The following is a 23146-nucleotide window of genomic DNA, read 5'->3' on the forward strand; positions in this document are numbered from 1 at the left end:
ACATGGCTGCCATGATTATCCATAATACTCTGTTCAGTCTTGCCCTCCCTGCCATGCTAGGGCCTGAAGATATCGTGATGACGCTTGCCCAGATGCCAGACAATGCCAAGCGCATGTCAGCTGGACAGAGGAATGTGCCATCATGATCTAGAGTAGCCTCAGGAGGTACTTGGCCTGCCTGGCCTCAGTCTTGACTCTACACCCCAGCCAGGTTCTAGATGGAGGCACGTATTCATGTGATCTGGCTGCTCTGTCTACCCTTGCTCAGATTCCCAGAAAGCCACTAATTGCTGGGATAAAAGTCAAGGACTTGCAGAGGGGTAGAAATATCTTCAGTCTAGGCATTCGCCAGGACCCTCAACTGGCCCACCTTTCCTGGGGCTTTGTGATTAACTCTCCTTCGGACGTGGACTGGAATGCAGGATCAGGCAGCCATCAGGTGATGTGCTTTTGGGCTGAGAAAAATTAGGTCACTGACTACACAAGTGGGTGTAGGGAAGAGGTTAATTAGACTCCGGAAAATATGTGAACAAGGAAGGACATGCACATAAAAAAAGATTTCAGAAAAAGAGGACTGGGGAAGGATGACTCAGAAAATTCATGGAAACTTTTATATTGACAGTGTAAAGAAAGCAAACCTTTTCTATCTCAGGTCACAGATGTTGGTCTCAGGCCCTGGGACAAAGCCCAGCCCAAGCCCTGCCTCACAGGGGTAGGGACTAGGATGAGAATGGAACAGAGATGAAGAAAGAATAAGATGGGATTGGATGGTGATGGGATTGGGGATGGAGAAGATGAGGATGAGATTGGATGCCAGGGCTTCAGCCTGGGTAGGAAGGGAGTGGACAAGGACAGGGAGGTGCTGAGGCTGAGCGCCATAGGAGAGGAATGAAGACTAGCTCTTTGCCTCTTTTCCCAACTTTCCAGCTTTTTCCAACACACCCAGCTTCTGGAGAGGGAAGAAAGTTGACAAGATGTGGCAATCTTCCCACCCACTTGCTAAGAATTTTCAAGTAAGAGGAGCCAAGCAAGCATAGTAGTTAAGATTAAGGGCTCTTGAGGCAAATTAGGTTTGCATCCCAGCTAGGTGAACTTGCATGGACAAAGGAAACTTTTGGTGCCTGTTTGCTCTTCCATAAAAGAATATCTGCTTCATAGAATTTTGGAAAATCCAATACCATAATTCAATTTAACCCAACAAATATGTGCTGAGCGTCCTAGGTACAGGCCCAGCTCCTATGAAACTTACACATTAGTGGGAGCACACAGACAAGAAACAAGTAAAAAAGAAAAAAAAAGTAATTACAGATTATGATACAGAGCTTTGAAGATCATAAAACAGAATATGTAATATGATAGTGAGTTACTAAGAGGGACTCTTTAGAAAAGATGATTAAAGGAAGACCCCTGAGAAGGTAACTACAAGATTATAACAACTAATGCACACAGAGTTTGCTGTGTGCTCAGGGCTATCATAAGTCTTTAGATGTATTAACTCAGTTTTTAGAACAACCTATGAGGTAAGTGCAACCCTTTCTCCTCGTTTTACAGATAAGGAAGATGAAAAAGTTTCCCAGATTCAATCCAATGCGTATAGAGGCTTCTCCACACCAACAAGCAATTTTTGGACACAAGAAGGGTGTCCAAGAATTCAACTCATTTCTGACAGTATCTATCCAGAGACAAAATCAGTCTTCACAGTCCCACAGGACCACCCTCCACTTCAGATGCCATTCCCAAGCCCAGTTCGTTACCTGTACTTCTGACTGACTGGCTACAAATCAGAGGTTCCCACAGCCTCCTCCTTGAATTCGATTAATTTGCTATAGTGGCTCATAGAACTCAGAAAAATCTGTTTACTCACTAGATTACTGATTTATTACAAAGGATATTAAAGGATACAAATCAACAGCCAGATGAAGAGATACATAGAGCCAGGTCTCAAACAGAAGAGCTTCTGTCTTCGTGGAGGTTGGGGCCCAGCAAGGTGGAATGTGGAAGTGCTCTTGTTCACCAAGGTGGAAGCTCCCTGACGAAGAGGACCAACAAACGGTCCTCCTGGGTTTTTATGGTCATGATTTACACGGTCATGAAAGTCATTGGTCATTGGCCATTGAACTCAATCATCAGCCCCTTGCCCCTCTCCTCTCCCCAGAGATCAGTGGTTACAGGTATGTGTATGTTGGGAGGTGAAATTGAAAGTTCTAAACCTCTTACAAATGGATAGTTGCAGAATAGACATGGAGATGTAGAGTGTAGCATGGGGAAGATAGTTAATGATGTTGTACTAGATTTAGTGGGGTGATCACTTTGCGAGTTATATGGATCTCTGATCACTATCCTATACAACTGAAACTAGTATATTATTGTATGCCAACTATAATTGAAAAAAAACTCATCGAATTGTACAATGTAAATACAAGCAACAAATTGTCTATTATATTTCAATAAAGAAAAAAAAAGAGAGAGAGTTCTAAACCTCTAATCACAGGTTGATTCTCTTGGCAACCAGTCCCCATACTTGGATGGGGTCCAAAAGCCACCTACCTCATTAACACAAGACACTGCTATTATTCTCATCACTTAGGAAATTTCAAGTGTTTTGGGAGCTCTATGCCAGAAGCAGGGATGAAGACCAAATATATATTTCTTATTATACATCACAGTATCACAGAAACTGCAGCACAAAGAGACTTAGACAACTTACCCAAAGTTATCTAGAATGTGAGAGGCTAGATTTGAGGCCTGAAAGTTTTAACGAGAGATCAGATCCTTAACTACCACTTTATCTTGCCTCTCAAAAGCAGACTGCAAGTGTTCAGGCAAACAGTGTATGGAGAGTCCTTAACTGTGCCTGGGACCTAGCAGTATTGTTGCTATTGTTACTATTACTGAGAAGTTGAGGCTCTGGAAGACAGAGCTCCATATTCTAAGGAGTATTTGGGGCTTGAGTCATATTAAGTGAATTGTTCCTCTTCCAGACCTGCCCTGAGCTGATCACCACCCTCCCTTCTCATCTCCTAAGAAGAAGGAAGAGGAGGCCTGCCCTACTCTCTAGGGAAGCACCAAGCCCCAAGGGTTGTCACCTTAGCACATCACTTTAGGGGAAACAAGAGTCTTGCCTGGTCTGGGTTCAGGAGATGTTGACACCTTCAAAAGACACAGGCTTTGGAGGATGAGCTGGAGTGGCCCCCAGATGGGGAAGGGAGGAAGTTAGGGCTGAGTTTTCTGGGAGACAGGAATGCCATTACCTGGAGTGTTTGAAGGAGAGAGAGAGAAGGCATACAAAGTAATGGATTTCTCCTCTGAGTCAGGCACAGGGCTGGTTCTCTAATATGCTCTGCCATTTAATTCTCTCAGCAACCCAATGTGTCAGCCATAATCATTTGGATGTCCGATAGTAAGAGAATACTTAAGTAAACTACACAACCAACTGGAATATTATGTAACCATTCACAATGAAAATTATTAGATGGGCAATCTCATACTCAGGAAATCTGGCAAAATATCTCAAGAGTCTTAAAATATTTAAGGTCCCTTTTCCACTAATTCCTCTTATCCCAAGAAAATAATCAGATACTTGGACAAAGATTCACATTTAATAAATGAAAATGCACCAAAATGGTTACAGTGGCTTTCTCTAGGTGATGACATTATGGTTAATCATATTTTCCTCCTTATAATTTTTTACATTGTTCAAAAATGCAAAATATTTGTAATAAGAGGGGGAAAGACTAAAAGTGAACCATTAGAAAAACATTTTACAAAAACCAGTCCAAACAAAAGTCTTTTTGGAAAAACTATAATTACAAAGATTTTGTTAGCATATAAAATGGTTAAGATTTACTATTAAGTGAAAATAAATTGTAGCTGTGTTTCTATGGTGACTATGAAAATATTTATTTATAAATTGTTAACAGTGCTTATCCCTGGGTAGAACTAAGAGTGACTTTCATTTTCTATCTTATACATTTCTGTGATTTTTTATAACAAGTATATATTACTTTCATGATCATAAAGAAGATTTTTTTATTTTTACTTATTTTTAATTTTTATGTTTTTAAATTATAGTTGACATATAAAAATAGACATATTTTTTAATTATAATTACATATATGCAAGGACTGGCAGCCAGTACAGAAAAATTCAAAGTTGATATGATATAGTGATGGCTGTTGTCAAATCAAAATTTTTATTATGGTTGACGTGTCAAAAAAATTTTTTTAATTCAATGTTTCTGTTTTAACCCACTAAACATGTATTTGTGTGTGTGTGTGTGCAGCAATCAAAAACTGGAATATGCTCTAACACCTTAACCTGTTTATTTTACTTTATATAACGTCTCAACTCACAAGGTTATATTTATCATCTCTTTCCTCCCAGTCATCATCTCGATTAAATGTGAACTCCATGTCTGTCTTATTCACTTCTTCGAATTGTTCTTGGAATAGAATGAATGCCTAGTTCACACACACACACACACACACACACACACAATTCTACCACCAAAAGGGAAAAGAGACCTGAAGAAGAAATAAACTATGGGAGAAAGGCTGAAGCATTACAAATATCCAATTGATCAGAAAAAAAAGGAAAATATTTTTGCCTCCCTAAGAAAACATATGGGTGATGCTTAAAAATTGTATTAATATCCTTCAGCATGGAAATCCTACTTCTAAGAATTCTACAGAAATATTTTATGTATTTATGTAGAAAGATATGTGTGCAAAGAAATTGTTCAGAATAGCAACATATTAGAAGAAACCTAAATGCCCACGAACAGGAGAATGATAAATGATATATGATAATATATGGGAATCCATGCAATGCAATAATGTTAGCATTAAAAAGAGTGAATATAATCTACATGTGCTGGCATGGAAATATATATAACCAGGATATGACCCTTTTTCGTAAAATTAAATCTATGTATGTATTATATATATATAGTGTGTATGCATTTATAAGGATATATTCCAAATTATTAACAATGGAGGCTTCCAAGAAAAAGGGGATCGAGGTAAGGTAGGGACATTATTTATCAGCTGAGTTAAATCTCCATTGTAGAGGAGAGCAAATAATTAGCAATGTCAGGATGCTAGCATGGAAAACTTAAACACAACCAAATTAGACAGAGTTGATTAAAATGCACCTCCCCATCCCTTCCCCCACCCTCCATCCCTTCCACCACACCCCACACCCCACCCACCCTCCACCACCATGAGCTTAGCAACTAAGAAAATAACAAGATACAAGGGCAACATGGTGGCCAAGAATATCATGAAGAAAATATCATGAAGAAAGCATCACTGTGTTTAGGGAATAATAGTCTTTAGAGCTCAAATTGCCATGTGTCAGTTATTTGCACTTAGGTTCCATCGCTGCTCTGAGCCTCAATTTCTTGCCAAATGTGAGGGCGAAATGAGATAGTTTTAAAGCTCAGAGCAATGCAACCCTCCACATCTACTTATCAACTCTAATTTCAGAGATGAGATCAAATAGGACTTGGCGAGTGGTTAGAGGGGACTGGAAAAAGATTTCTTTAAGAAGTTAGAATAAAATTTTTGTGAACCTCACTTCTCAAGCCTGGGAAAAGAGAAGAGCCTGAAGGAAAGGTCCCACAACCTGAAGGAAAAGGAATTATCAACAGAAGATAAGGATCCCACTTGATTTTCCTCTTCGGGAGGATATTTCAAGAAATGGAAGACTTTAAAGAATTCATCAACAGAAATCATCAGCTGTAATCATTAGAAACAGTGGGGACATGAACACAGAGAAGTGATTTGAAAGGCTGAGTTCGCATCTAATGGCATGGTGTATCAGCTATGATATTGTGAGAACTACTAGGACAGTAAATATTTGACAGGGTTTTTAGACAATTTAACACCAAAGTCTGAGTAACGCTGGGGAAGAAACACTTAAACCCATATTTCTCTAAAGCGAGATTAAAATGTAACTTAATCGTTTATAGAAATTAGCAAAAAGGATAAAAAATATTCTGTTAAAGCTTCTTATGGTAAAAACTAGTTTAAAGAACTAGAAAAATGAAGTAATGTTCTGTTCTGACCTAATTTAAAAGAACCCAGAAAACACAGTTTTCCACAGAAATCACAAGACAGGGTGGGGTTGGAGCAAAAGAAGGAAGTAACCAAGGCAAACTGAGGGATGAAGAAAACACAGACACCGTAATCGCAGCCATAATGAATTCCTCTGAAAATGATTCAAGAACAAAACTCAGTGCCATGGAATTCACAAATATAGCAAAGTCCAAAGATGCAGGCATGCAAGAACTAAAGAGAGGTGCTCAGGACTGCCCCACTGTGAGCAGTTACTGGGCTTGTCATCAGATAAAGATGATTAATTAAAAAGACGAAAAAATAGCACAAGAATACAGCATCGTGGCTGAAGTATGGCAACAGCTGACTTCTCAGAAACAGTATTTCCATCCCATAGTCCTTCAGGCCTCACTGAGTAACTCTCGGGCCCTTGACATAACAGACTACTCTGCCAAGGTCTGCTCGAGGTCAGGGGTGGGGTTGTAATGTTTGAGTGGCTGGCTTTCACCTCCCTGCTCCTGAGAACTGGCTGCCGCCAAAGGCTTTCTGGGCATGAAGAGTATCCTCTGTCTTGGGAGCCCCATGCCACCACTTATGCTCTTCTGCATTTGAGTCTGAAAGTCACAGTGAGTTATGACACCCTTAGTCATTTCCTTAAACTACAAAAATGATATATGATCATGGTTAAAAAAAATTTTCAGTCGACAGAAGTATATAGTAAACAATAAAAGTTTGTTTCCCTCACCTCAAAACCCCAAAATCCTCTCCTCCAGAGTTAACGGCTATCAACAGCTTGGTGTCTATCATTCTACACGTTTTTCCCCACATATCTCCAAACACATGTATAAATGTGTGGGGAGACCTGGGACAATTTATTTAACCTCTGTACCTCAGTTTTCTCAACTTTAAGATGGCGGGAAATGATATCAATCCCATAGGGCTATTTTTAGGGTGAAACGAGTTAAGGTATCTAGCATTCTCAGAAAAGTGTCTGGCTCATAGCAGGCACTTGAGATTAGCTGTTCTGATTATTCCCTCATTCTTTTTCACAGTAGCTTAGTATTCTATTGCATAGATGAAGATACTGAGAGAGGTTTTACTGACCTCATCACATATATCCTAGAACACATACAAATTAAATAGCTCTACTAAAATTAGTGGAGGGCTGGGCCTAGAACCCAGGATTCTGCTTCTGGTCCAGTATTGCTCTTACCACACCACAGAGTTCCCCATAATCCCCCTTAAAGCCAAAGAAGCATGCAGGGGGAAGCTGGTCCCACTCCTTGTCTTTCAGTGAGATCTAGTTCAGTTACATCATTTCTTTTGGACCCCCAGCTATCTCTGATGGGTCTATGCCTAGGTGAGCCCCCTTCTTGCTGTGGTCTCTGGACACGTACCTCCTGGTCATTGGGGTTTGGCTTTCCCTTCTACACAGTAAGTCATGCTGAGGATTCCCATCCACTCTGGGGTCAGCTCCGACTGACTGTTGGGATGGCAATGGCTCAGAGCTGAGGCCTTTTCTGCCATCCCAGGAACTTCTCACATTCTTCCAAGCACCTCTGCAGACTCCAGGCTCAGAGCTGGAAGTCCTGGGGATCATTCACCTTGCTCATTGACCAGGTGGAGATAAGGTTCGGTGAGAGAGGGGCAGGGGCACAAGCACTCATTATGCACAATTATAGGTGCCGTTCACAGTGCTAAGGACTTCTAAATTGCTTCATTCTGTCCCTATGACAACCCCGAGGTTAAGTATTATTTTTCCTACTTAAAAAATGAGAAACCTGAGGCTTGAAAATCTTGAGTTGCTCAACGTTATAAGGAAATAGAGGGAGCCCAAGACATCCAAACATTCCACTGGCCTCCTCTTTTATCTCTTCCAAGTGCAGGAGAGCTTTTCCTCCAGTCTGGCCCATGACAAGACATATGTCGGATGACAGAAACTCTTCCCCAATCAACAGCAGTATATGACTTTCCCTTGGAAACCCAGCTCCCTCTGGAGCCCTATTCTGGGAGAAGGCAGCATGGCTTTAGGGGTCCACTGAACAGGGCAATGGGTATTCCTCAGGTTCTAGCTTTGTTTGGTGTGCAGTAAGATGTGGGACTTTGGTATGTGGTACCAGGGGAAGCCAAATCTGGGGTTGGCCCAGGAAAGCTCTGACGAGGCCTGTCTCTATGCTGAAAGCCCAAATGCTCCCCAGAGGCAGCAGCCCCAGTCTCCAAAGGCCCCAGCTGAGGCACTTTCCTCATCCGGATTACTAGTTCCTTCTCCTCTCAGCTCCTCTTTATCTATCTGTACAGTCTCAGGTGATGTCATCTTCCATTCTGTTTACTGATAAGTTTTTCCTGGGAGTCATTCACCTAATTCCTTAGAATCATAAAACCTTCATATTGGGTGACTAATGAGATCACTTACTTTAATATTCCTGCAAGCACACAGCACAGACACGCAAGAACACTAGAAAATCTGTATCGTTAGGCCATATAAGCACAGCATTAAATATATATGTGACAAGAGATTAAAATAGAAATGTGACAATTGTATTTGAATCACTCACTCAGAAGACAAAGTTCCTTAAGAATCCTACAAATTGCCAATCTCTTGGGATCTATGAGTCCAAAATTTGCATCGTAATAACCACTCCAGTTCATTCTATGTCACAGGGATTTGCATCTACTTAAGAGAGGTCAGTGCTTGCTTCTGCAGCATATATACTAAAAAAAAAAAAAAAGTCAGACACAAAAAGAAACATTCTATGCACACCACTCTCATTTCCTTTTAGTAACTTATTAAAGTTCAGTGACTGGTATCCAGAGTCCCCTGGCATTGACATTTGACAGAGTGGGGAGAGTCATCCAGTACAAGTTCACTGACACGGTTCTCTGCTCCACAGTAACCCAGACGCGGTTCCCTATAAATCCTATGTCACCCCTTAACGGAGGCTGTTGGTTGTCGTGTCCTGGCAGTAGTCCCAGAGTTGGAAGGGAGCACTGAGTTTACTCATAAGGAAACTGAGGCCCAAAGTGTTGACCTGTTTAGATTTATAAGATGATGAGGTCCAAGCCTCCAGCTTTCCCAAGGTTGACCTGAAGCCAGAGAGCCAGGCGGCTTCATGGCCCTGTTTACAGCAGCCCCTGAAAGGTGCCCCAGACCTCAGAGTCCTCCCACATTACACACGGCCTGAGGCACCCCCAATCTCAGAGTTTCTTATATAGTCTTGATACCAATGTTTCGTTTTCTTGTCTAAACAAGTCACCTTTAAAATGTATATACTCTTCGATCTAACTATTTTCATTCTAAAATATAACTTCAGAAAATAATAAGAGTACAAAATCATATGCACAAGGATAGTCATCATAGCTTTATCATAAGACCAACCCTGATACACTATCCGAATACTCAAAATATTGTGATTTGCTTTATAAATGATAGTACATCCATAGAATGGGATATGGTACTTTAAAATGATGTGTATAATTATTGACATAGAAAAGAATTTAAGAGCTTAAAAATATTAAATGAAATTAAATGAAAACAAAAGCAAACAGCATATAGAGGACAAATAACCCAATTTCTTCAACATAATAATGGTATGTAAACAAAAATGAAGGGGGAATTATAATACCTTAAAAATGAGACATAACCACATGCAATGTGTTTGGATCTTGATTTAAACAAACCAAGTGTAAAAAAGTCAATTTTTTTTTTTAGATAATTAGGAAAAATCGGACTTGGATTAATAGGATATTAGATGATATGAAGGATTAGTTACTTTCGTTAATGGCAATTTTGTCTTTAAAAAGTACTTATCTGTCATGAGTGAAAATGGAAAATGAGTAGGAAAAGAAATTCCCATTTCTGATTATAGCATGTATACGATTTATATGTATAGAAATGCGTGGGGAAAAGCTAGAAGGAAGTACTCCAACTTATTAGCACCCTTGGAGAACAGATTATGGCTGATATTCTCTCCTTTTATCTGCCTTTATTTTCTTAACAATATACAAACTTGTGTGATAAGTAAAAAGTACAGTCACCATTATCTCCTGGTAACCAGGGCACTGCAAACAGCTGAACTAAGGAACCTGCCAGGGAGGAGGAACTGAGGCAGGCTTGTGGGAGAGGCCTCTGGGACCCAGGAGGCCCAAGCAGCTGGAAGCTGGTGGCCCAGTGCACATAAAGTCTGTAAGTTCAGGCAGGACCCATGGAGCTTCAGCACCGCCCACCTGAAGCCTGGAGCTGGCCGATGGCCTGCACTGTGCCTCAGTGGTGCTGAATCCAGAACTGGCCCACCTTCTGGCCCAGGTCCACCTTCTCACAGATCCCACCTCACTATGGATGGATGGCTGTCCCATCCCCACCCACACCCCTACCCGGGCTGGGCTGTGCCTCTACCTCCAGTCCTATGTGGAGTGCAGAAAGGCTAATCAGTGACTACCAGCAGGGAAGTGAGTGATCAGGGCAGAGCTCCCCAGGCCCGGCTCTGGGCTGTGTGGAGCCTTTCAGGACCATACCTGGGGGCCTGAGGCTAAGGAGCAGAAAAAAGTGATGCCTAGGACACAGGTGTTTCCACTGGCAGCCCCTTCGCCCCAGGCCACCACTACACACACACACACACACACACACACACACACACACACACACACACACACACACGCACACATTGCCTTTTACACTCACACACACATGCGTGCACGAGATTAGAACTGAAACTCAAGAAGGCCCCTAACACCTCAATCCTGAGGGAAACTCCCAAAGGGGTTCTCACTCCCCAGAGCCTCAGGATAATGGGAAGTATCAGTCCTGGAAGAGACCTTAAAATCATCTAGCCCAACCCTGCCAGAAAGAAGGGAGGAGACCAAGACTTGAATTGAGAAAGTGACTTTGGCCAAATCACACAATGAATTAGTGGCGGGCCTGGCATTAGACAGAACTCAGGACTCCTGGCATCAAATCCTTTACATCTGCCTCTCACAGTCTTTGTGGGTCCAAGACCAGAGGACAGAGGTTTCTTCCCATGCCAGTACCCCCACTGATGGTAAGCTCCCACTGAGTTCTCTTGGCAGGAACACCATCCACATTCTGTGCCACTTTCAGGTGGCCCGGGAAAGACCGCAATGTCTGGCTCAGCCAGGGCTTTAAGAAAAGATGAAAGCTGGGGGTGTGGGTGCACTGCTGTGCTGCTTCAACATGGCGGCAGTGACACCAGAGAAGACCTGCTGCTGTCTTGAAGGCTCCCGTGACAAACCCATAGCCAAGCCACTTCACCACTGCCTTTTGCATCCTGCTCTTCCTCCGACCCCTCGAGGACCTCACGGTGTGGAGTGGGACAGGGATGGTGACCTGCCTGCCCTGTAGTTTGGCTTCTGTACTCCAAACCTAGACTGAGATCATATGCAGGGGACAGTTCTGGGAAAAGGCAAATATCCAACAATCCTATCTGCCTCCCTCAATCCTAACCCCTGGCCCAACCAACTTTTCCCAGAGGCCCCCTTTGCTTTCCCAAAGGGAGCAAAATAGAAGCCAGGAAGGAAGATGCAGGACTGTGCTACACAGAAAGGGACTGGGAGACCAGAAGTGGCTATGTCAGCACCTGCTGTAGCAAAGGTGGATGGCAAGTGAGACGTGCTGGAGCTCAGTCGCCTTCCAAGGTCCACAGGGCCTTCCACGGGGCCTTCCAAGGCCTCTGCCTTCCATCCTCTAGTTTGCCAGCAGGGTCCTTCTTCTCAGCTACCCACCCTTACACCCCACCCAATGCTGGGAGTGCCTGCTGGGTGGGGTCCTCAGTGTTGATTGTAAGTGAAACAGGTGCTGGGCACCGTTGACAGTGCCACCCAAGCTTGAGCAACTTGTGGGGAACTCACATTCTTGGTTCCAAGACTGATTCACTCAATCAATTAATATTTAATGAGTACTTAGTGGAGGAATGAACTTCTGGGCTTCCTGCAGCCCCTTCCAAACAGAAAGGAGAACACTTCAACAAGGATGTGGAGATGAGGGAGTCCCGGCACCAGCTCAGGAATACGAACTTGGTGGCCCACGCACATCACCTACTCTCCTGCCACCCTCTCTGCCCATTTGGGAAGCTGTGAAACAGAATACCTTGAGAGCTCTGGAGGGATTTGGAAATGGGAAATATTCCCTGAACTACTTTCAATCAGCCCCATTCACTCTTTGCAATTGTCCACATGGCAGTCATCATGAAGCTCATTTAACAGACCAAGCAAAGGAGGTTCCAAGACATTGTTTTAGATCCAACCCAGTCAACATTGTGACATGTCTTTGTCCTTGGTAGTCCTACCAGGGGTCCCCTCTGCAGCTAAGTCCCTTTCAAGTTCAGAGGTCTCCTACCTCCACCAAACCATGATCAGAGGAAAACTGGCTACCCGTGAACTTAACACTATGAGCCCACCTCCTTCAGGGGCATTTCCATTGGAAGTCTTCTATCTAGAACTAAAAAGGGAAGACTTACTCACTCCACATTCAAGGCACTTTGGGCACCACTGAGCTGGAAGAAGAGTTTTGAGAGAAGGCAGCTGGCAAGTCTGGCCCTGGAGCTAAACTAGACTCAGAGAAGTAAAAACAGTGGGCTGCATGGCTGCTGAGTGTGTGCATGTGTTGTGTGTAGACAGAAATCTCAAGATCCCACCCTCCTCCAGAGATGACATAGGAAAAGCAGTGTGTGACCTTGAACAAATTAACTGATTTCTCTATTGCCTCAGTTGTAAAATAGTCCTAGATATTTGGCTTGCTTTGAGGATTAGAGATCATTAATACAAAGCCGCTCTCAAAGGCCCCCAGCTGAAGTAAGGTATTAAAGGCTGCAGCCCGTTTTGTCCTGGCTACTCTATCCTCATTCTTGACTAATAATCTTAAAGTCACAACTGGGTATAATGCAATTGGATCCAACTCTTACACGGGAAAATTAAGGTCACAATTTTAATAAGGCCAGAGATATCATTCAAACAGAAAAAGACACCAAAAGTTTTAACTGGCTATGAGAAAGGGAAAGGTTTTCCATTTATAATTACCAGCATTACATGGAATTTCATAATAATCATGAGTGAGTTTGAGCGTAGAAAAGGATGGTATCCTTGTGAAATGAAGACAGGCGCACTGACCAAAACCTCCTGGGCTAAATCAGAGGTGCATTTTAAGGTCACCCATGAGTAATGCTCATGACTCTCCTTAGGTAGGTGTCTCCTGGTTGCCCTCTGACAAAGGAGTCTTCGCTGGCTGTCCCTGGACAGCGGAAGGGTGGTGAGTGGGGAGCGTTAGGAAGGCAGTTCTTCACCTTGTAAAGTAAATTACACAGAATCCTCAGGGGCTGAAAAAGAAGCAATCTTCCAGCAGTATTGAGAAGTTCCCTGACTACTTCTACACTTGGGGAATGCAAGCTGGTTTGACCTCATGTGGGATTTCGGTTAATTTTAAAACCACCCTAGACCTAGGAAGATCAGTCTCTTATTCTCCTTTTGTCATCATACCAAATAACACCAATGTCTAGAAACACTGTGCTCTAAAACAGCTTCCAGGCCAGTTAACACTTGTTAAAGTTGTCTCTTCACAGCTCAGTCCCCAACCCCCATCTGGCCAGTCACAGTGGAACCAGGAACCCAAGGGACATATTTCTTCCCTTACTCAACTAAGGCACTCCAGGAAGAAGTGAGCTCCCAGCACCTGCCTGCAAAGCTCTGCTCTACTTGCTGAACTTTGCTCCACATGAACACGTCATTCGGGCTAGAAGTTCCCCCAAAATATCCCTGCTTGTAAAGTTTTAAGGCACACCAACTCCTCTGTGTAAGGCTCTTTGCTTATAATGAATTGCTTTAATTATTCTCACTATTTAAAAGAAACTTCTGCATCAAAGTCCAGCCCTTTAGCTCAGAGATGCTAAGAGGGTGGGGATGAGGGCAGAGCCCAATTAACATCAGGGATTCTGGTCACTGGGGTCGCACTTGATCATGACTTTCAACCCCAATCCCTTTCTGGATGCTTCGAAGGCTTCCAGAGCTTTCTCCAGAGGAAACCTATGGGTCACTAAGGACTTTACATTCACGGACTTGGACTCAAGCATTGAAATCGCCACCGGCCACCTGTAAAAGATCACAAGCATTATATTCAACCTTCAGGAGGAAACAGCCAGGCCCTTAAGACTACCTAGCACAACATCAGGTTGGCCGTATTTCTAGCACTGTGGTTCTGCAAGGTCAATTCTACAGACCAACAATGGTGGAAATGATCTTATGACTTGTAATTTGGGAGTATAGCCCCCGTTTCCAAATGCCGCCTGGTCCCTCTGCCATGTCTGTCATGAAGCTTAGAAGTCCTTTGGCACAAAGTCATAAGGCCTATGGAGGCCACTGTGAAAAGGCAGATAAGCCTCAGGAGACAGCCCAGGATAATCCTATCACACCCTTCAGCAGCTTGGCAGTTCACTGGAAAATCAGCACTGCTGATAGAAAGGTGAGCATAAGGGACCATGGTGGGGAAGGTGGTCCTAGACAGAGTTCACTGGAAGGGGAGAGGTGGGGGCACAGAACATGCTGTGGAGTAGCTGGTGTCATCCTTTTCCTTTTTCCTTTTAAAGGGGGAAAACCCCATCATATCTCCTGGCTGCCCATGTGGCCAGGGAGCGCCCTTCATGAATAAATAGGCAGACTCAATCTCAGAGGCCTGCCCATGTCCTGCTGGCCACTAGCCATCCCATTCACCCACAACATACTCACGTGTTGCAATATCGAAACACTCCCTTGATATCCACTTCCCGGGTGGCTGCGTTCACTAGGGGCACATTGGTCATCTCAGAACCCAGTCCCACAAGCACCAGGGTCCCACCAGAACGCGTGGCCTGAAGAGGAAGTAAGAACAAGAAAACTCAGAAGAGAATGCAGATCCCATTCACCGTAACACTGTCATCACACAAATATCTTCTGATTCCATCCCAAAATTGTGGGGAACATGATTCTTTCTGTACTGCTGAACTCAGCATGGTGACTACTCAACAGAGCAGCAAAGTAAACATTATCATCTTTAAAGATCCTGAAATAACACCTCCGCAGTGGAGGACCATGTATAGTGGGAGCATCCTCCGCTGTCCACAGCATCCCAGGAAATAGCCAATGTTGTCCAGACCTCAGTGAGAATCTCCTCTACAAAACAACACTAATCTCCAGCAGTCTCAGATGTTGGCTTTAGCCTATTCTTCATCTCAGCACCCGTTCCTCCCCCAGAGTACCCATCCCACAAGATAGGACTTTTGTCAAGCCTCTAAGGAACCACCCTCTCGGTGAGAAAACTACTAAGCACTATACAAATGGGGAGAGCTACTTGAACTTTGTGGTTTAAAAACTGCATTATACTTGCAAGCTGGCATTTTAGAAATATTTTTATTCTACAGACATTCATCCCGATAGTATGGCTCATAATGGATTTTGCTTCCTTGAATACCTATCTGCCTTGGAGTGGGCCAGAGAGTGAAGTTTCTTTTGACAATCTCTCTATAAATCCTCCTGAGTGTTGTACCTGCTCCAGAGATTTCTGGGAATCACTGTGCTCAATATTGTAAGAGACCAAAAAACGGACAATTCATTCCAAGCCTCTCTCTGAAGGGAAAGACACACCACAGAAAGAGGCAGGCAACAGGGTGCTGACTCTGGCATTTGCACTTTTGAGCTGTAGGACCCTGGACAGTGCTCTCTCAGACAGTTTCCTCCTGTGTAAAAACAGGTTGATGCCACCCCGGCAGAGTTGTTGGGGTTACCAGTCACAGTGCTTGGCATGAGGATGGGCTCATTGTTTGGCATTTTTTCTGTTTTTTATTGTAATGTAGTCACTTAAAAACCACCTGTGACATGAACACTGTTGGTAAGGGGGAGAAACATCAAAGACGTGGACGAGCCACAGAAAACTTCGACTGAGAAATTTCCTAGGAAAATGTTTCCCCATCAGCATTTCTTCTCCACCTGGTGGAAAGGAGGAGGGACACTGTCAAACTGGCCATCCCAAGCTGCCAGGAGGCCAGCACTTCGCTGGTCACAGGTAAAGGAATGCTCAAACTAACTACTTGACCAGTTTTGTGGGAGTGACCTCTGCACCAAGGAGATGACATCAATTCTACCCTGAGTGTTTGCCACTTCTTTTCATGAATATTATCTAGTCATGATCAGCAAGAAAGTGACTCAGGTATGTCCAGGTAAGGTGCCTCCACCTATCCTGTTGGAGGGGTGGCCTATAGCATTCTATAGCACCTGTCATGCATGATGGCTCCACTCCCAACTCAAGAGAGGCCGCAGCTTCAGGCCTGAGGAGAATCTTGGGTCATTTTTACCTCTACATCCACCTGGCATCCTGACAACCAAGCCTCCACCATCAACGGCTGGAGATGACAGCTGTTCCCAGACACTCTCCAGGCGGAAGAGAAGACAAAGAAAAGCCTTACATTGTGAAGCCACGTCTTTTACTACCTCTGTGAAATGACGGGGGTCACTCAGCGGCCAACAACCTGAAGACAGTAGACACACCCTACTTGTTGTCATAGCCCTCAAGATGCCCAAGATAGGTCATGGGCCGTTGGATCACATGTAAATCCATCACTCTCTGAGTTTTGGGTTTTCTCTGCCCCAGGATAAAGGTGCCTCCTGCTCCTCCATCCTCCTGCTGCTTCCTTTGCCCTTGATGCGAAGGACATCTTGGTAGAAGGAGGGCAAGGCAGCTCTGCTAGGGTGTCAGGTCTGCGGGCTGTGCCACATAGCTCTAGGGGTCAGCTTTCCCTAGAATGTCTTGCATGGTGCAAAGTGCCCTTGTGCATGACCCAGCTCTGACTCAGAAGGAAGAAGGAAGCCTGAACTGCTATGGGGAAGCTGTCTGTCAGGCAGAGCAGGAGTGCCCAGTGGTGACAACTGTCGCCACCACTCACTCAAGGGCAGCTGCCCACTGGCTCCTTGTCTCTTCCTTCCCTTCCTCTCCTAAGCAGTGGACAGAGTAGGAAAAGGGCAAACACTGGAGCAGTGTGCTCAAGGCATGTCAGTGGGCCTCTCATAGTAAAATGTGGGAAATGATGACTAATTTCTGGCTATTGTGCAGATCAGGCATCACGTTTATAAAGCACCCAGCAGAAGGGCTTGGAACCTAGAAGATATTCTTTCTCCCCTCTCTTTTCCTCATACTTTGATTTGTCAACGCCACTCCTCCTCCCCACCGCCCTGCCCACTTCTCATATATTACTGGTGTGTTGCTGAGGGGCAAATCTGTTCTTATTTTTGGGAGAGGACAGCAGTAGCCGACTGTGACCCTGAAAATCACCTCCCCTTTGTGACAAACTGAATTAATGGCTGTCACTTTGTGTGAATGACTCAAAGACCAGTTTTCCTCAATAAAACGAGGCAGGGACTTCCCACACTTAGACCAAGACATGGTTCCCTGTTCCTCCTGTAGATATTTATTCAAGAGCACAACTTTTATGATTATAGGTGATGATTACAACAGCAACCCTATCCTAAAGGTGTGGGTCGCTTAATATCTTTCAAGGCCTGTGTATATGTTACTTTGTTTAAACCTCACAATGACTCAATTAAAATGTGAAGCAAGTGTCACTATTTCCACAAATGAGAAGAAAACAAAGCTACAAAGAGATCACTTAATTTTGCTGGGGGGAAGAAGGGCCACAGAGCAAGTCAGTGGAGAAACTTGATCCTATGAACCTGGACTTCTGCTCAGTTAGCTACCCTGTGCCGATTCCCCAGAGCTGCCCACCGGTTTCAGCTGCCCTCATCCCACTCACGTAGATGCCGGCCTGGATGGCAGACTCTGCCCCTGTGCACTCAATGGTGACCTCTGGCTTACAACCCAGGAGACTTTCCACTTTACGGGCAACTTCCTGAGGGCTCTCCTTGGAGATCTGGAGGACGAAAGTGGCCCCAACTTCCTTGGCTTTAGACAACCGAGAAGCAGACAGATCTAAAGTTGAAAAAAAAAGTTTCTTTCAAACTGAGAAACTAGGTGATAACTAGAAAATAAAAATGCAGGTGCAGGTTCTGATGGCAACGAAGTTCCGGTATAGTGGGTGGTGTCGCTGAACCCAGTGCACATTCTCACTGTACCATCACACACTCCCACAAACACTCTGATAGATTCTCTTCACATACATGCACACTTTCACAGATACCTTCTGTAGATACTCTGATATCTCCCCATACAAAACGCACACTCACACTCTTCTATATCCCCATTCCATCATACATCCACACACACCCACATACCACAGAACTCTACACACTCACCCACACACACTCAAATAACCTCTCCTCACACATACGCACACTCAGATACCTTCTACACACACACATTCTCAGATGCCTTCTCCACATACACACCCTTTGATACCCCGCATGCTTTCCATACATACCACAACACCCACACACACACCCACACATGCTGTCACAGATAATCTCTCCTCACACACACAGACACTCACGTCTCTTACCCATAGTATGCATCTCATACATAAACATGCACTAACTCCACAGCACATACACACAAACACATTCTCTTTGTCTCCTAGACTTGGACAAACAAACCAAAGGCTGAGACTCCTCTTGGGACCAAGCAAGCAGTATGGGCATCTCATAGCCATACATAAAGAGCCAGGTCTCCCTCTGCACAGCAGCCACCCTCTCCCAGCAGCCTCAGAAAAGAGTCTCCTTCTGAGCCCTGACTTGGTCACCTCCTGAGTGGGCTTTTCAACCCTGGAACCAAGAGAAAACAAGAGGAGCCCCTTGAAAAACCCAATACTCCAGGAAGGGAATATGTCTCATACCCCAAACGATAGGCCCAGCAGTTTTCTCCTCAGGGAGAATTAAAAAGAAAACCTCCTTACCAGTCACCACCACTTGAGCTGCGCCCATTGCCTTGGCCACAAGCAAAGTGACCAGTCCAATTGGCCCTAAATAAAGCAGGAAATGGGAGACATTTGTGAAATATGAAACATCATCCACTTACTCTTGGGCACTGCTTGGGGATAATGTCAAAGAGTCAGAGAGCTCAAGGAAACATGTATTTGTGCAGAGAAGTCTTAGAAGGTCCAGATACATTTTTCTGTTCTCTTTGACCCCTACCGTCTTAGAACCTATCACACCTCCTCCCAAGGAGAGATATTTTGTTTTAGATGACCTCTGAGGACCACCTGGAGGGTGTCCTTAAGTGAGCTGGCTTCCTGGGTTGAGGCAGCTGTTCAGGAAGCTCCATGATGGTCAGGTGATTGAGAATCAGCCCAGGGACCACCTGTTTCCTTCCATGGTATCTGCATGCTAGACATGATGGTTTCAACTCTGAAACCACACCCACAAAATAAGGCTGTGCAGAATATTTGGGGAGATTTCCTTTTTGGACACTTCCCTTGAAAATAATTGTGAGTTCCCCAAGAAAGCAAAACACTGGAAAATTATCAACAAAGGGATGATTAGTTAAATAAACTACAGTGGAATACTACACAGCTATTAAAAATTACATCATAACTTATCTACTGACATGAAAAAATGTACATGTGTTATTAAAAAAAAGTAGGTAAAAAAAACAAAGTATATTTAGCATGATCTCACTAAAAAAAAAAAAAAAAAAAAAACCTGCAAGATTCTACACCAAAATGTTAACAGTGATTCTTCAGGCTGATGGGGTTATGGGTGAATTTCTGTGTGTGTGTGCACGTGGTGTGTATGACTTATCTTTTGAATTAAAGACTTGAACATGAGACCCGAAAACATAAAACTCCTCAAAGAAAACATAAGCAGTAAGCTCTTTGACATTAAGTCTTGGCTAGACTTTTTGGATGACACCAAAAGGAAAGGCAGTAAAAGCAAAAATAAACGAGTGAGACTATAAAAAACTTCTGCACAGCAAAGGAAACCAACAAAATGAAAAAGGCAACCTAATAAATGAGAGAAAATATTTGCAAATCATACATTTGTTAAGGGGTTAATATCAAAAACATATAAAGAAGTCATATAACTGAATAGCAAAAAACCAGGGGACCTTATTTAAAAATGGGCAGAGGATCTGAATAGACCCTTTTCCAAAGATATACAGATAGCCAACAGATGCATGAAAAGGAGCTCAGCCCCGCTCACCATCAGGGAAATGCAAACAAATCGAAACCAACTCAGACTTCTTTGAATGGCTATTATCAAAAAGAAAGAAATAACAAGTACTGGCGAAGATATGGAGAAAACGGAACCCTCATGCACTGTTGGAGGGGATGTAAATTGGTGCAGCTATTGAAAACAGTATGGAGATTCCTCAAAAAACTAAAAATAGAACTGCCATATAATCTAGCAGCTCCACTTCTGAATATTTATCAGGAAAAAAGTGAAATTCTGTAAATATTATGGTGATGGATGTTAACTAGACTTATTGTGGTGGTCTTTTTGCAATACAGTTGACCCTTGAACATGAATATGCGGATTTTTTTCCAATAAATATGTATAGTACTATAAATGTATTTTCTCTTCCTTATGATATTCTTAATAACATTTTCTTTTATCTACCTTCCTTTAGTAAAAGAATACAGTATATAATACATTTGTCAGTAAAGCTTTTGGTCAAGAGTAGGCTATTAGTTAAGTTTGGGAAGAGTCAAAAGTTATATGTAAATTTTGACTGCACAGGGGGTTGGCTCTCCTAATCCTGGGGTTTTTCAAGGTTTAACTGTACATACAAATATCAAATAATTTTGTGTACCTGAAATATATGTCTATACCTCAAAAAAAAATGTGTATGAGGAAAACCAAATCACATACACAAGCGTGTGAGAATGCTGTCTGTGTCAGCTGAAGTTAGAAGCCTAGAATAATTTGGTGTGAGGCTGCTAGGGTTTGTTCGGGTGGAGGAGCGAAGTCAGCCAGCTGTAATCCCAATGCAGATAGAGTACTGGCTCATGTTGGGCTGGACTCCACTCCTTCCACTAGCCCTGAGCAGGGCCTACCTCATTTCTGGATGGACCAGAAGACCACTTTCTTGATATGATTTGAAATTTCTAAAAGTTGCTCTTCTCTTTACTATCAAAAATATTTCCCTAGTTTCCTATCAAGCATTGAAAAATAATCCCAAGTTACATTCTTTCAATGAATAAAAGGGTTGTTGCCTAGGGAATAATAGCAGTTACTATGAATGTCTGCAGTTATTAGTTCATTTAGCAAAGAGCTAGTCACCGAAGGAATAGAACACTATTCATCTCCTACCCAGAAAGGTCCTAATACCAATTTCAGCCTTTGGAGGGGGAATGAGGTGGGCACAGAGAGGCCCCCACACTCCCCTTTAATAAAATCATAACCAGGTGACATCTGTTTCTTACCAGCTCCACACACGAAGACTTTGTTCCCCAGCGTGATTCCAGCTCGCTGGCAAGCATGGATCCCCACAGACAATGGCTCGATCAGGGCCCCTTCCTCAAAGGTGACATTGTCAGGAAGCCTGGGGAGGCATTCAACACACTCAGTCACTCTGGGTTAACAATAATAACAATAGCTAATATCTATTGAGCACTTATTTATGTGCCAGGCATTGTGCTAAGCAATTTCCATATATTCACTCATGTAAGTCCTTGGAACAGTTCTGTGGTAGGTACTATTATTCACATTTGGCAGACTAGAAAACCAAAGCTTGGAGGATTAAGTGACTTGCTCCAAAGGTCCTAAACTACTGAGGGGCTCAAAGGATTTTAAGTGGAAACCATATATGTCTGATTCCAGAACCCAAGACACACTGCCTCTCTCAGCAGATGGTCTTCTTTGGAGAAATCACTTCAGTGAATGTGAACACATTTCGTTTTCTTTAATATGCTCTCCAACCTAAGGTATGGTGTGGCTATCAAAATAAATGAAAAGTTCATTTAACAAAGGGTTAACATAACCATATTTCAACATCTCTTCTGTTTCTCAAACTGATAGCTTTTATGGTTTCCCTTTAGTAAATAATCCCAACCAGCAGCAGCTTTGCAAAACCAGTGATTTAGAAGCTGGCATCACTCTGTTCAGTTGTCACACACACACATGCACATGCACCCAATTACACGTTCCAGAAAAACCACATCTGATGGCAGCAGTTGCCTGGCTGTCACAGGACTAGTTAAGATGGGAAAGGATCTGTCTTTCACATAGCTGATTAAATGCTGTGTCACCTTAACCACTGGGTTCTAGGTTTTCACTTCCAAGTCCACTGGCATCTTATCCTATTAACTCTCCTACTGATGATGAATGCAAACATTTGCATAAGGTTTTATAGATTAGAGAGCTTTCTCTTCCATTATCTCACTTAATCACTATGACTTTTTCAGTTGGGGTGGGCAGGCTTTATTCTACAAGAGGAAACTGAAGCTCCATGACATTGAGATACATGCCCAAGGTTACAGGGCTAGTGAAAGGAAAAGCAAAGCTTTAACCCAGATCTCTATTCCACATTCTGACTGTCCCATATTAGCTGCCTCTTGGTATAAGTAGCCCTGCAGTTAACATCTAATTTTTGCTAGTTCCTAACTGTCCAGTATCTATTCAGTGCCCTCAAAATCTCCACATGAAAACCTTCAAGTTCCAAAGAGAAAAATGGCAGCCAAACCATATGTTCATTCCCATGATCCTTCTGTCACTGTTCACAATCCCCAAAGAATAAATAACAAGGCCTGCAGTCAGCCTGGCTGCTGCCCACCACCCCTCCTCCTTTCACCCCTCTCCTCTGCTTCTCTCACATCATTTCCCCTACCCCAATCCATCCTGCTCTGATTGCTGTCATCATCCCTTCTACCCACCCAAGTACCCTATCGACTCTATATAAAGGAAAAAAATTGAATTGAAATAAGACTCCCAAACTCTCAAAGACTCCCAACCATACTTGCCCCTTCCCATTTGGGCCTCCCCCAGAGCTTGCACTGGCTCTAAGCTAAGAGTGGCCTTTGGTCAGAAATTGTGTGCTCCTCTCCCTTTTGCTGACTTCCCCTTGTAATAAGAACACCAAGGAGAAAGGGGATTGGGCTAGTGCTAAGGATTGTTATCTAGGAGATCATTCTACTGATTAAAGCAGATTTTGCCTTATCACATATGCAGCC

General features: G+C 43.4%; 1 protein-coding gene across 1 annotated transcript in view; it reads right to left on the bottom strand.

Annotated features, from left to right (window-relative positions):
• Positions 1–12979: 12979 nt before the first annotated feature.
• SORD (sorbitol dehydrogenase) overlaps positions 12980–23146 on the bottom strand; it is a 33286-nt gene continuing 23119 nt past the window's right edge. Inside the window, exons 5-9 of the mRNA XM_039888256.1 lie at positions 21401–21519; positions 18932–18997; positions 17837–18012; positions 14784–14905; positions 12980–14150 (exon numbers count right to left, since the gene is read on the bottom strand). Coding sequence (XP_039744190.1) covers positions 13985–14150; positions 14784–14905; positions 17837–18012; positions 18932–18997; positions 21401–21519 — 649 coding nt within the window. The 3' untranslated portion in view covers positions 12980–13984. The remainder of the gene's footprint in view (positions 14151–14783; positions 14906–17836; positions 18013–18931; positions 18998–21400; positions 21520–23146) is intronic.

Source organism: Pteropus medius, unplaced genomic scaffold (assembly GCF_902729225.1).
Source record: "Pteropus medius unplaced genomic scaffold, Ma_sr-lr_union100, whole genome shotgun sequence".
Taxonomy (NCBI): Eukaryota; Metazoa; Chordata; class Mammalia; order Chiroptera; family Pteropodidae; genus Pteropus; species Pteropus medius.